The sequence below is a fragment of the Hippocampus zosterae genome, chromosome 16, assembly GCF_025434085.1.
Source record: "Hippocampus zosterae strain Florida chromosome 16, ASM2543408v3, whole genome shotgun sequence".
NCBI lineage: Eukaryota > Metazoa > Chordata > Actinopteri > Syngnathiformes > Syngnathidae > Hippocampus > Hippocampus zosterae.
The window spans coordinates 17,445,218-17,457,071 of record NC_067466.1 but is presented as its reverse complement, the minus strand read 5'-3'; the positions used below and the strand labels follow the sequence as shown (position 1 = coordinate 17,457,071).

The window sequence follows — 11,854 nt, the reverse complement described above, 5'->3', positions numbered from 1 at the left end:
CTAATACCGTAGCCTCGTAAACTTTTGCGAAAGTCGCGTCGTGGGACGTGACGATACATTGCTCTCGTGGCGTCAAATTTATCCTACAAGGGTCTTACCTTTGGTTCTTGGTGATCCATGCTTTCTGCTTTGCTGACATCAATATAGATTTTTAAAAAAAAAGAACAACCCTATTTCACTCCCAAATGGTTCATGTTAGCCACAAGTTTTGCTAGCCACAAGTGTTAGCCACTCGCTGCTAATTGCGAGCTTTTTCTTCGCCTTTGGTTGAACAATAATAATCGATACTGCGGTAATTGTAAACCTTACGTATATAATTATAAATTATATTCAAATACAAGTTCTATAGCAACATAGTTCAAGTTTGACTTTTACCGCATTGAAGTCACTGCTAGCGCTTTCCAGGCGCTTCTTACTCTGTTCCTACCACGAGAGGAAAAACGTATGACAGCAAGGTTTATCCCATTTGTTTGCGATATGACGCGACCGCGGTGTTGACTTGTAACTCTTGTTCCACTTAGACCCGCGCAAACAAAAGGAGGCTCAGATACGAGCTATTCGAGCGTGTCTTCCCCACAAAAGACGAGCGAAGACAGTAGGTGGAGAAGTTCGGGCGGCTCTGACAGTGAACTCAACTTGAACCCGGTCATCCACTGAGCTGCGGCATCGGCATCTAAAAGAGGATTTTTTTCCCTGACTCTCCAAAATTAGAAGCCTCAAAGCAGAAGTCACTGCTTGTTTTCGGTATTTTCATTATTATTGTGATTAATAATTATTCCCACGGCTTTTATAGTCCACTTTCTCCAAACGCTGATGAAACATTCAGCGTCAAGAATGTCTTTTTGACCGGAAGTAGCTTCACCCCTGCTCTCTTCCGGTGAAGGCAGACTGATGGGAGGCAGCGGATTTTGTTTATTCTTCAAACGAGAGCTCAATTAGTTACATCCGTAGGAGTCCCCCCCCCCCTTCCTCGTTTTACCAGAGCAAAGCATGTAATTAAATTGCACTCGGCGACACGCAACACGCCGCCTTGGCTTCAAATCCTCTTCGCTCCACGCGAGGATGGATAAAAAGGCGAGCGGAGAAACCAAGTCAATTCCGAACACGCCTATGGCATGTTTGCATCGAGTGTGGCTAATGCATAGGATGCAATCTCAACGACGAGGCCTATGTAGAACGAAATGATCGAGTCGTGTAATGCACCCCGGATTGATCACTTAAACGTTCTTATAATATAAAAACAAACACGCCTCGTAATTTAACAGTCACACGTTAGCTGCCATGACTGCGATTTACGGGGCCCCGTTTCTTCTTCTGTCTTTTGATGGTCGTCCAATACTTTTTGGTATATTACTGCCACTCTCTGGCCACTGGCGGCAATGCAATGACGATTTTGTGTGACGGTCCCTTGACGTTTGCAAGGGACACACTCGCAATCACACTCGCTAATGATTCTCCTGCTCGTTTGATTTCACACTCGATGCGTGGGCGGACACTCCAGACGTGCAAGTATTTGTATGCAAGCCATTAAAAAGTCAATTTGCCTTCATATGACCCCTTGCAACGCCTGCAATACTTTGCACTGTTTTGGTGCGCACGCGCACTTTTCAAGGACAGACGACGAAAGTCGCTTGTAGCAGCAGAGCAGCTGACAGCTCTTGGTGAGATGACATTTCGGCGTGAAGGGGGGGGGGGGGGTGCGAACCGATGGGTCGGAGTGACGTCACCGCGTCTACCTTTCATACCTCCCTCACACTATGTCAAGTCAAACCGGCTGCACTCGTCAGTGGAGGGGAAACGGGAGCACGCAGCAAAGCCTGCAATGGCCACAGCAAAAGAAAAAGTCGTCCGACATTCATCTTCGGTCTCCTTGCAGAGGAAAAGGGTTCATCGCAAATGTTACGGTACAGTAAGTCATTCGCGAAGTAAGGAGAAAAATGTGTACACGGAATAAAAAGTCCATGAAAGCTTGTGGATTTAATTAAAACAATCACAAAACGTTATCGTAACCTTCAAGCCAGCTAATTTAATGCTAACGCTAAAGCGCATCTAAGTCGCAGTAAATTTAAACAATGGACCGAACGCAACATTGCAGCAACGCACGTCAATTCGTGATGTAATAGGACTCAAAGTCATATGGTATATTATTGATCCTCTGCATAGAACGACTAACATCAGTGCCGCACCGGTGAGCCGAGAGAGCGGAGTGAAGATGTCTGGTCCGTCGTTTGCTGCCCCCCAGGTGCCATTAATTTAAATTGAAATCTCATTCATTTTTTTTATGAAGTAAAATATGGAGCGTTCGGGTCCGTCGAAGAAGTACGCAGAACGATTTTGGGTGTTTTGCTTTGTGGGGCGGGGGTGGGGGGGGGTTGTAACCGACAAATGGCATTTCCAAGACACCGCAGGAAACTAAAAAAAGAATTCAACATAAAGGCCTGGCGTCCGAATGCCGTTGTCCTCGTGGGGGTTACCGACCCCCCCCACCCCCCGCCCACCCCTCACCGCTCCCCTCCCTTTTGTTTTTTGCCGCATGACCTCAGGACAGCAGTCCGAGCGAGAGAGAAAATGACTGCGAGGGGACCACCCCCCCCCCCCTGAACGCTCGGCGAGACATCAGGAAACAGAACGAGTCTCGAGATGGCCATTGATGGCTCCTTAAAAAAAACGACTCCCATCCATCCACAGGTGTAAACATCCCCTGCCCGCCGCATCATCTTTTATTTATGACGCCTTTGCCCGGTGCCCCCTTCTGTTCTAACCGACCCCCCCCCCCCCCCATCTCCATTTGCAGCATTTCTCTGAGGTGACGGCATCCGTACATGAGCCGCCAGGTCCTGACCCGGGTAACCTCCCCGGAGACCCATTTGCCTCCTTTGGCGGTCGTTAATCCCACGCCTTTTGCCCGTGATAGATAAAAACTCGGCATGGAAGCTATTAGAGAGGGAAGGAAAAGTGCACGAAATACGAAAGGGAGAAAGAAGAAGTGGCGGGATGACATCCAGAATGAATTTGTGAATGGCATCGGAGCCAGCGCCAGCCGCTTTGACAGCTGTGCCCACTCTCAGCCCGAGTTTGCGTCGGAGGGAATCATCGCAGCCTCGAGTATGCAAACAAAAGAGACAAAAGAGACCTCGGAAAGGAGGAGAAAAGAACATCATAAACACACTCGGAGGAGGCAACAACCCGCGGGCGTCGACAGATGGCGTAAAAGTCGACGGAGGCCACCCCCCCCCCCCAAAAAAAACAACCCAAAAGGCCTCACACACATTTTCATTGTCTTTGATGTCCCTTAACGTCAAACACAAAGTTTATCCCGAAGGCTTGCAGGTGACCAAAGCATGATGCACATCATTTTTGGCGAGAGAAGTGGGGCATTAAAAAAAAGGAATAGGTTACCCTTCCATTAATTCATTCATTCATCTTCTGAGCCGCTTGATCCCCACTAGGGTCGCGGGGGGTGCTGGAGCCTATCCCAGCTGTCTCCGGGCAGTAGGCGGGGGACACCCTGAATCGGTTGCCAGCCAATCACAGGGCACACAGAGACAAACAACCATTCGCACTCACACTCACAACTAGGGACTAATTAGAGTGTTCAATCAGCCTGCCACGCATGTTTTTGGAATGTGGGAGGAAACCGGAGCACCCGGAGAAAACCCACGCAGGCCCGGGGAGAAAATGCAAACTCCACACAGGGAGGCCGGAGCTGGAATCGAACCTGGTACCTCTGCACTGTGAAGCCGACGTGCTAACCACTGGACTACCGGGCCGCCTAGGTTACCCTGATGTTTTTTTTTTTTTAGAATTTTTTTTAAAAAAGAATTTTCAATACTTTAAAAGCGATGTGTAAGATGACTCGAAAAAACGATTTCGGTCGCCAAGCAACACGTTCTCATATGACAAAATCAAAGTCTGTAACATGAAACAAAAGCTTTTGTGTGTTTCACCGCAAAGTCATGCTAGCTTAATGCTAACGGACAAGGCGGAACACAACGGAGAGGCAAAGCCAAACGAGCGTCCCCTCTCGTGGCAAAACACAAACAACAAGAGCGCGCGCAGATAAGTCACAATGACAATCATGACAGCGCATATATTCTTTATCCCTAACTAGAAACAGCGCTCACTTACTTGCAGTATGACTGTTGTCTTTGTGCAAGAATATGATTTCACTTGGATAAAAGTTTAATAGCTTTTTTTTTTTTTTTTTAGAATTAAATCCATTCTTCTCTGTCCTTAAATTGTGAGCGTGAGCGGGGGGGGGGGGGGGGGGGGGGGGGGGTCAGGAAGGACGAGCTTCATAAGCCTGGCGGAAATTGCTCTTCCTGTTGCGCACTCGCCCGCTGGCCGAATTTAAGACGGACATTTTGTCAATTAGTCTGCGGCCACGTCGGTGAGTTGGCGGCGGCTGCGTATCACTTCGATCTTATTGTACCGCAACCCACATCCTCTCAAGCCACCGAACCGCCAGACAAGGTGCAAAAAAAAATAAAATAAAAAATGTTGCCCCCCTTGCAAGATTTTGGAAAACAGAGTCAACTCTCGGCGTCGATCCCAAGCAAAAGTCAGCAAAGGTTGACTGACGCTCAAACTTGTTTTTGCGGCTCTGCGCGCCTCATTAGCTTCCTTCCCGTTTAGGCCCAAGAGGCGTTGTCGACTTTTCCCTCTTTTGAGCTGCCGAACCTTTTTGATGGGTGCGGGTGAGGGCTGGAGGGGGCGACGAGATTCGCTGAAGCACAAGTTACAAGAAGCAGGCGTGTGATTTGCTTGCTAATAGTTAGCGACTCTGCTATGGGAGGGGGGGGGGGGGGACCAGATTGGGATTGGGGGAAGATAACTTTCACACACTCGCAGTTTTGGAACATTTACTTCAAGAGGTTACGGGGGTCAATCGACCGTATCAGCGCGAAGCATTAGTGAGATCGCGCCGAAGCGTTTTTTTCTTGTTTTCTTGTTTATTTTTTTTTAGCGTTTGTTTGAATGACAATATGCAGGAATGTTTTGGAAAGAAATAAAGACAAGAGTCCAAAATAACAAGTGCGAGCACTCTGAACAATGCCTTTTATTTTGGGCACCATTAAAAAAAAAAAAAAGAAAAGAAAATTCATGTTTGACAAGTTCGGGACCAAAGAAAACAAGCTGATTTCATTTCAAGCGCCCCCCCCCCCCCCCCCCCATCATCTTTTCTTGTCTTTGTGTTTGGGCAGAAAAAACGAAAAAAGGTCAAAAGTCAAAGTAGCACACGTTTAACACACGGCACACTGAAGGTAGGAATGCAAAGGCCTTCGACCCACGCGTGCACACGCACGCACCGGCGCAAAAACGATTGCACTCAAAAGGCGTCACACGGATATGATCACAAAAAAAAAATTAAAATAAAAATAATTTGAAAGAATCGGTCTTTGCAGATGGGAGAAAAAGGCGGCAAAATGGAGGCCGTGTTGCGTTGACGACGACGACGAACGACGGTGATGATGATGATGTGCTTCTTTTTGCCACGAGTGTAAGGCACAGGCGCACTTCCTCCTCAAACGAAATGTGCAAGAAACAAGAAGGGGGTGGGGGTGTGGGGGGGGTGTGGGGGGGTGACCGCAGCTGTCGACCACATCGCAGTCCAAACAATCTCCACAAAACGAGCCCTCGGGAGCCGGGATGGTGGCACAAAGGAAAAAAAAAAACAAATGGGGACATTTTGGCACGAGAGATGTGGATTTCACAGTCAAGTCAATGACATTTTTTTTTTTTTGGTCGGAAATGTTGTCTGGAGCCAGCTCGAGTGTCGCCCGTAGCGTTGGAATTCGCCGGAACATTGGGTGGGCACGCGCGCGATGAAAATTCCTCAGGCTTCCTGCTTTTCTTTTGACTTTGGATGGGGAAAATATCGGGGTGGGGGGGGGTTGCCGCTTCCAATTTGGAGTGACCAAACGCCGACCTCATTGAAATCCAAATTTGAGAGGTATTTGTCTCAGAGAGCGCTTGGCATCACGGAGGGCCTCCAATGAAGACTCTTTGGATTGGAGTGCGCCATCAGAGGACGTCTCATCACACCGGGCGCTTTCACGTCGACCGGTTTCAAAATCTCCGCGTGGGCTCGAGGTTTTACCATGTCAGCAGGCTGGAGCAATTTCAAAAGTGAATTCAACCTTCTTTGCGCCGACACACGGGTTGGTGATCCTCTCGTATCACGACGGGCTTTAATGTAGACGCTTTCAAATATCGCGGGATGCTCTCCACGTTCCGCTGGACCAAGTTGAACGGGAAATGAAGAATGGGCCGTTTTGAGCCGGCCACCATTTTGTCACAGAGCTCATCCAATGCCAGTGAGGGGGTGAAAGGGGGGGGGGGGTAGGTGCGTGCATTTGACGAGTTGCCATTTTGGAACCAAAATGAATGTCGCCAATTCATACTCATGAAGTCCTCTCATGTCAAATCTTGGGAAATTTTCAGCCGTTTCTCAAATTCTGAATTCCCCCCCACCCCATTTTTTTTTTTCAGACACAAAACTCCGCCCACTGCATCCAAGCATCATGTGACGCTTGGATGCGGGCTCTTTTTGATTTCAAAGCGCTCTCGACGGTCTTCCTTTAGGAGCGAGAATCTTTTTTTTGCAACCGCCGTCGACTTTTTTCGCCTGAGTGCGCATCCAGCATGGTGAGCTTTCGGTTTCTACCATGAAATCCCAAACTGTTTGGAGAACATGGAAAAAGAACATTTGGGGTCAGAGATTTCCACCATGAGGGCGTCAGTTGCACAGTCCACGCAAAAAAAAATAAAAGAAAAAAGAAAAAAATATTCCAGGGGAGAAGATGAGTGACGGGAGAGTGGGCGGGGCTTAGCGATCCACCGAGCGGTTCTTCCATCGAATCAGCAGCGTCTCTCACCTTTGATAAAATGGTGTGCGTGGCAGTTTTGGGTCGCGCCATTTCAAAGCAATTATTCCTCTTCGATATTCCCAAAGGCGCGACTCCGTCCAGATCAGTGCACATCAAAAGAAAAAAGTCTCAGTTAGAATAGCGGATTAAATTCCCTTACGTAGAAAGTGACGGAAGATCACATAATAAATACAGTGCCCCCCTCCCCTCCCCTCCCCCTCTCTAATTTAGAAAAATACGGATCAGGGGCCTCAAAGATCAGTCCTGTTCCGCCTTAAGGTGGCGCTCGGTAGTCCTAGAGGCAGACGTTGTTGCTGATTTGGCAGGTGGAGCCGGTGCCGGCCTGCGAGAGGAAAAGTCTCCCGTTGGGGCAAACGCAAACCTCGTAGACCGTCTGCCTGCTGCCGGATGCCGAGGCGCCGGCCGACGCCTTCCCCTCCGGTAGGCGCGTCAGGCGGATGCGCCGGGCGTCCAGGGAGATCTGGAGGACCAGACGAGGGGAGGGGGAGGGGGGGGAAAGAAGGCAGATGAGCTTCGACCAGCTTTGTGTTTTCAAGCCAAACTCGTCGCTGCAAGCTGGAGATTTTTTGCAAGACCAAAACGGGTGGCGCATAATTTGTAAACTGTCAAAGCCCATTCATGACCAATCGATATATTTCAAAATATCTCTCTGGCTAAGAACAACAAGAAAAAAAATTGAAGGCATCCTCGAGAGAAAGCCTTAATGGGGCCTCGGCAAGATGAGTCCCATGTTTGCATCACATCCACTTCTTCCCCATTTCGACTCGCTCCAAGCCAACATCGATTGCGGATTCCCGTGAGACGCGCGTCTCGGACGTGACAGGAAGAAAAAAAAAACGACTCAAGGGTCTGCTCCCGTCGCCCATTAAAAGGCAAAACGCCACCTCGGAGCCGAGCCGAGTGACCCCCCTGCCAGAAATGTCACGCGACCTCCTCTCCTGACAAACGGTCTTCCGCGAGAGAAGGAGTGAGGCGCAGGTCGCCGCGCGGGGTTGCGAGCCAATCGGTGAATGGCGGAAGGTCGTCATTCTGACAAAAGGGCTTGGTGCAAAAGTGCCGCTAAAAGGGAGTCGCGCGATGCCTCCCGGGAGAAACGATCGCATTTCGTACAAGGTAATGGAGGCAAAAGGTGTTTTGGAATCAAGGCGTAGCGTTCGCCTTTGAACGGACGCGCTAACGACAAACATCGTGTGGTCTCGCGACTTTGTGCCCTGCGACCGGTCCGGGGTTCAACCATGCCCTGCGATTGACTGACGACCAGTCGAGGATAGACGCGGCTTCTCTTGCCAAACTCAGCCGTGCCCTGCGATTGACTGGAGACCAGTCCAGGGTGGGCTGGTCTCCAGTGGACCCCCCCCCCCCACCCCAAAAATTATTCCATTTCTTAATTTCCTTTTGTCGCTCATGAAATAGAACGTGTTACGCAATCGCCATTTAAAATTTTTTAAGTGATTAATCACGAGTCCCAATCTTCCTTCCTCTTGCCTGACGCCCCCCCCCACCCCCCCCCCTTCCGTCCTCTTTCTGTCTCTAACTCGGCGCTTCATGTACATTTTTTCCCGCTCACTCATCTTCCACGCCGATCCGTTCCGCACATCAGCCGACGCTGATAAAAGGATTTCCCTGGCTGGCTCTGCGGCAGTGGCGTGGTGTCAGATCTGTTTCACATCACCCGAGAGGATTAATGCAGGGGGGGGGGGGGCAACGGGTGGGGCGAAAAAAAAAGTATTTTCAAAAGTTAGTCGTATAGTCGTATACATTAAGACCTGCTGCTGCTGATATGAACAAAGGGGAGGAAGGTGACCTTGACTTGACTCTGCTCGTTGCGGATCAGACGTACGGACTACGTACTGACTCTTGTGCGCGTTTTTCAGGTCAAAACCGCTAACGCTGCCCCCTACTGAACTGACAAAAAGTCGATCACACACAATCGGACATATCGCTCGGGACTAAGGTGGCGAAACGGTTTTAGTATGCCGGCGCCAGATTGTTTTTGAGAAAAGCCGATTGAGACAGACAATGTCACCCTGCCGACAGACATATATTCTTTATCCTCTGCAAAACCCCGCGAATACTCTTGCAGTTTCCGGCCGGCTAAGAATTTGGCAAAAAAAATATGTTCGGAAGAGTGTGCGGCACCTCTCCGTCTTTGGACTCCAGTCGCAGCTCGTTCCTACAGATGGCTTGGATGTCGCCGGCCTCGGCCAGGATCTGGATGCCTTTGGGGGCCTCCATGAGCAGGGAGCGGGTGGGCGATTCCAGCCTGGAGAACAAAACCCAATCACAGGTCAGCTCAGTCATCGCTCTGGTCTTGTTTGGATAGAGACAAAAGTCCACAGACTATAGATGCCGGCAGAAAACCAATTTAGCGACGCCCCCCCCCCCCCCCCCCCCACCCCCCGAACGTAATCCGTGACCCGAGTCTGAGAAGGCGCTTTTTGAAACCTTCACACGATCCAGCAACCCGCGACTTGCGGCCGAGACAGAAATTTCCACAGTCTTGACATACTCGATGCCTGATGTAGCAAAGCGGCCCCAGAAAACCGACCCCGATCAACAGCATTCGTACTTTAATGGCCGCTTGAGCCGAGATCCATCTCCCGCTACTCCTACCTCCCCCCCTTCTTTTGTCACCTTTAACATTTTGCAGAGAGCTCGGTAAACGCACCAGGGCCACGTTTGTCCCGCGAGTTCCTTCATCCACTCGGCCGCGCTCACAAAAGCAATCAGCCGCACGACAGAGCGGGCCCGGATTGCCATTTAACCTGCGATTTGCTCCCGCGCTTATACATTTATAAGCTCAAAAGCGTTACCGGCGCTGGCGCTCGGCCTCGGCGGAGGACGCCCACCAAGGACGGAGGCTTATAAGAACAAGCGAGAGACGGAAAGGATGGAAGGAGGCGGCAAATTCTGATCATGTCAGAGGCGTCCAATCATTTCCGTTGCTGCTCTCAGGGTGCCGCATGAGCGAGCGGCATCCGAGGTTATTAACCTTTTGATTGGAGTTGCAGATACAAAGTGTTGAAAGGATAATGTGAAAGCTTATCGATCGCCGAGGGGAAATGAGAGTGCAACGGGCGAGAAAGCAAGTTTTCACGTACAAAAGGTGCGCGCTCGCTAATACGTTGCTCACGAAAGCTAGCAAGAATGAATGCCAGCGTCAAAGTTGACATTCATTCGGCACGTTTGATCGGAAAACTCGTCGCTATTCACGACGCAATCAATTTGCAAAGTGCCAGATTAAAGTCTGGCCCGCGTTTGCAACATCGCTGAACTCGGGCTAATCGCTTTTTGTTGTTTTTCTCTTTGGCGCGGGCTAGCGTGAATGCTAATAGATGATGTTGACGTGAGTGCGGGGGGGGTGACAGGAAGAACACGGTTGCATCACACGGTGAGAGAAGAGAGTGAGGAAAAGGAATTCAACAAAAAAAAAATCAAACGAGCGCGCGCGTGTGTGTGTGTGTGTTTAATTCATCATCAGAATTAACGTGACTTAGATGAGGGCAGAGGTTACGTGATGAGATTTTAATTTAGCCGCAGAATGCTAATTAGCTTGCGTGTTTCATTAAAATCCATGAACAAAACGTCTTCGGGGAAGGCCTTTATTTGTAATCGGCAATGTTCGCACGATATTAACGCGGGTCCAAATAAAAAATGACCACGATGAAGAAAAGTGGAGTCGGGTAAATAATTAAGGCGGACTAGGCGATAGCATATGCTAACGGCTTGTGATCTGGGACTACTTAGCGGCAAGGTGGTTGGAATGTGAGCGGAGTGTAACGAAATGGCAAAATTATCAGGGCATTCCGGAGCAAAAATTTGTCCAGACGTGGGGAAACGCTGCACCAAAACGATGCCGGGTTATGATTTGGGGCTGCTTTGCTCCTCCAGGCACGAGGTGTCTTAAATCGACATCAGGTGTGATGAAAACCCGATTGGGTTCCACTTTAGAGCTCGGACCGCGTTGTAATCGTTCTGTAAAAGTGCAGTCGACGACTTTGAAAGCTCCGGCCGTCGGAGTTTCACTTTGAGGGTCCTTATGTTTTGTGGGGGGGGGGGCCGCGGACAATAAATGGCCCGTCCATACGGCCGGACTCCGGGGGACGATCATCATCACAGGTTGGATGGAGTATGTTCCCTTTGCCTCCCCGGCAGTGAGACTCCATCAAAAAAAACAAAAACAAAAAACGGAATACAACCCCCCCCCCTGGCCCGCCCCCCTTCCTCTCTTCTTTTGTTTTACTAGCTTCTTAGCCGCCGCCCCGCTTGTCACTTTGCACCCTATTGCCTCATAAATATCGCCTTTTATCTTTAGCTGAAGATTGGCATCCATCAGCCATTTTTTTCTTCGGCGCAAAGTCGTCGCCGTGATGCAAGGACGCGTGGCGACGGATGCGTCGCTCGGAAAAAAGTGACAGCCCCCCCCCCCCCCCCCCGAGAGATATCACCACGTTTGTTTCATACGAGAGCCTCCCGAATGGGATCTCCTCATGTCCGACTGCCACTCGAAGCGGCCGAGTCTGATATGAGGATGAATGGCAAGTCTCACAAAAACATTTGCATTTACATGACTGAAAATGGGACCGGCGATTGTTCAAATGTCTCCTATCGTTGATTTTCATCCTGCTTGCGTCTGATTGGAGTCGGTCCCAGTTGACTTTTGATGAGCCGAGCGGGCCGTTTGCGCTCATTTTCCTACTTAAGGACCTAATGAACCATCCGTCGAGATGGGGCGGCTTTTGCAACGTTCCCTTATAACGGAGCGAAATCACATTCAAGAAGATCTTCGTCATCAAAAGTTCCTCTCACGCTGGGCGTTTTTCTTGGATGGCAATAAAGCAACAAAAAGGAAAAAAAAAAAAAAAAGCCCTCCCGACTTTCATCTTTTGCCTCCTACACTGGGGCGCTCGTTTGCCGCGCGCGCGCCCGCCGCCGTTCTTCATGTTCCAGCTCGTTTGCCGCCC

General features: G+C 49.8%; 1 protein-coding gene across 5 annotated transcripts in view; it reads right to left on the bottom strand.

The window, feature by feature from the left end:
* Window positions 1-5,086: 5,086 nt before the first annotated feature.
* Window positions 5,087-11,854, bottom strand: part of sgcd (sarcoglycan, delta (dystrophin-associated glycoprotein)) — a 111,593-nt gene continuing 104,825 nt past the window's right edge. For 2 of the 5 annotated variants that reach the window (XM_052046403.1, XM_052046404.1), the window contains exons 8-9: window positions 9,030-9,153; window positions 6,638-7,350 (exon numbers count right to left, since the gene is read on the bottom strand). In XM_052046403.1, coding sequence (XP_051902363.1) covers window positions 7,165-7,350; window positions 9,030-9,153 — 310 coding nt within the window. In that variant the 3' untranslated portion in view covers window positions 6,638-7,164. Of the gene's footprint in view, window positions 5,189-6,637; window positions 7,351-9,029; window positions 9,154-11,854 lie in introns of those variants that run through there. The other 3 variants (XM_052046406.1, XM_052046402.1, XM_052046405.1) reach the window with 3 other exon arrangements.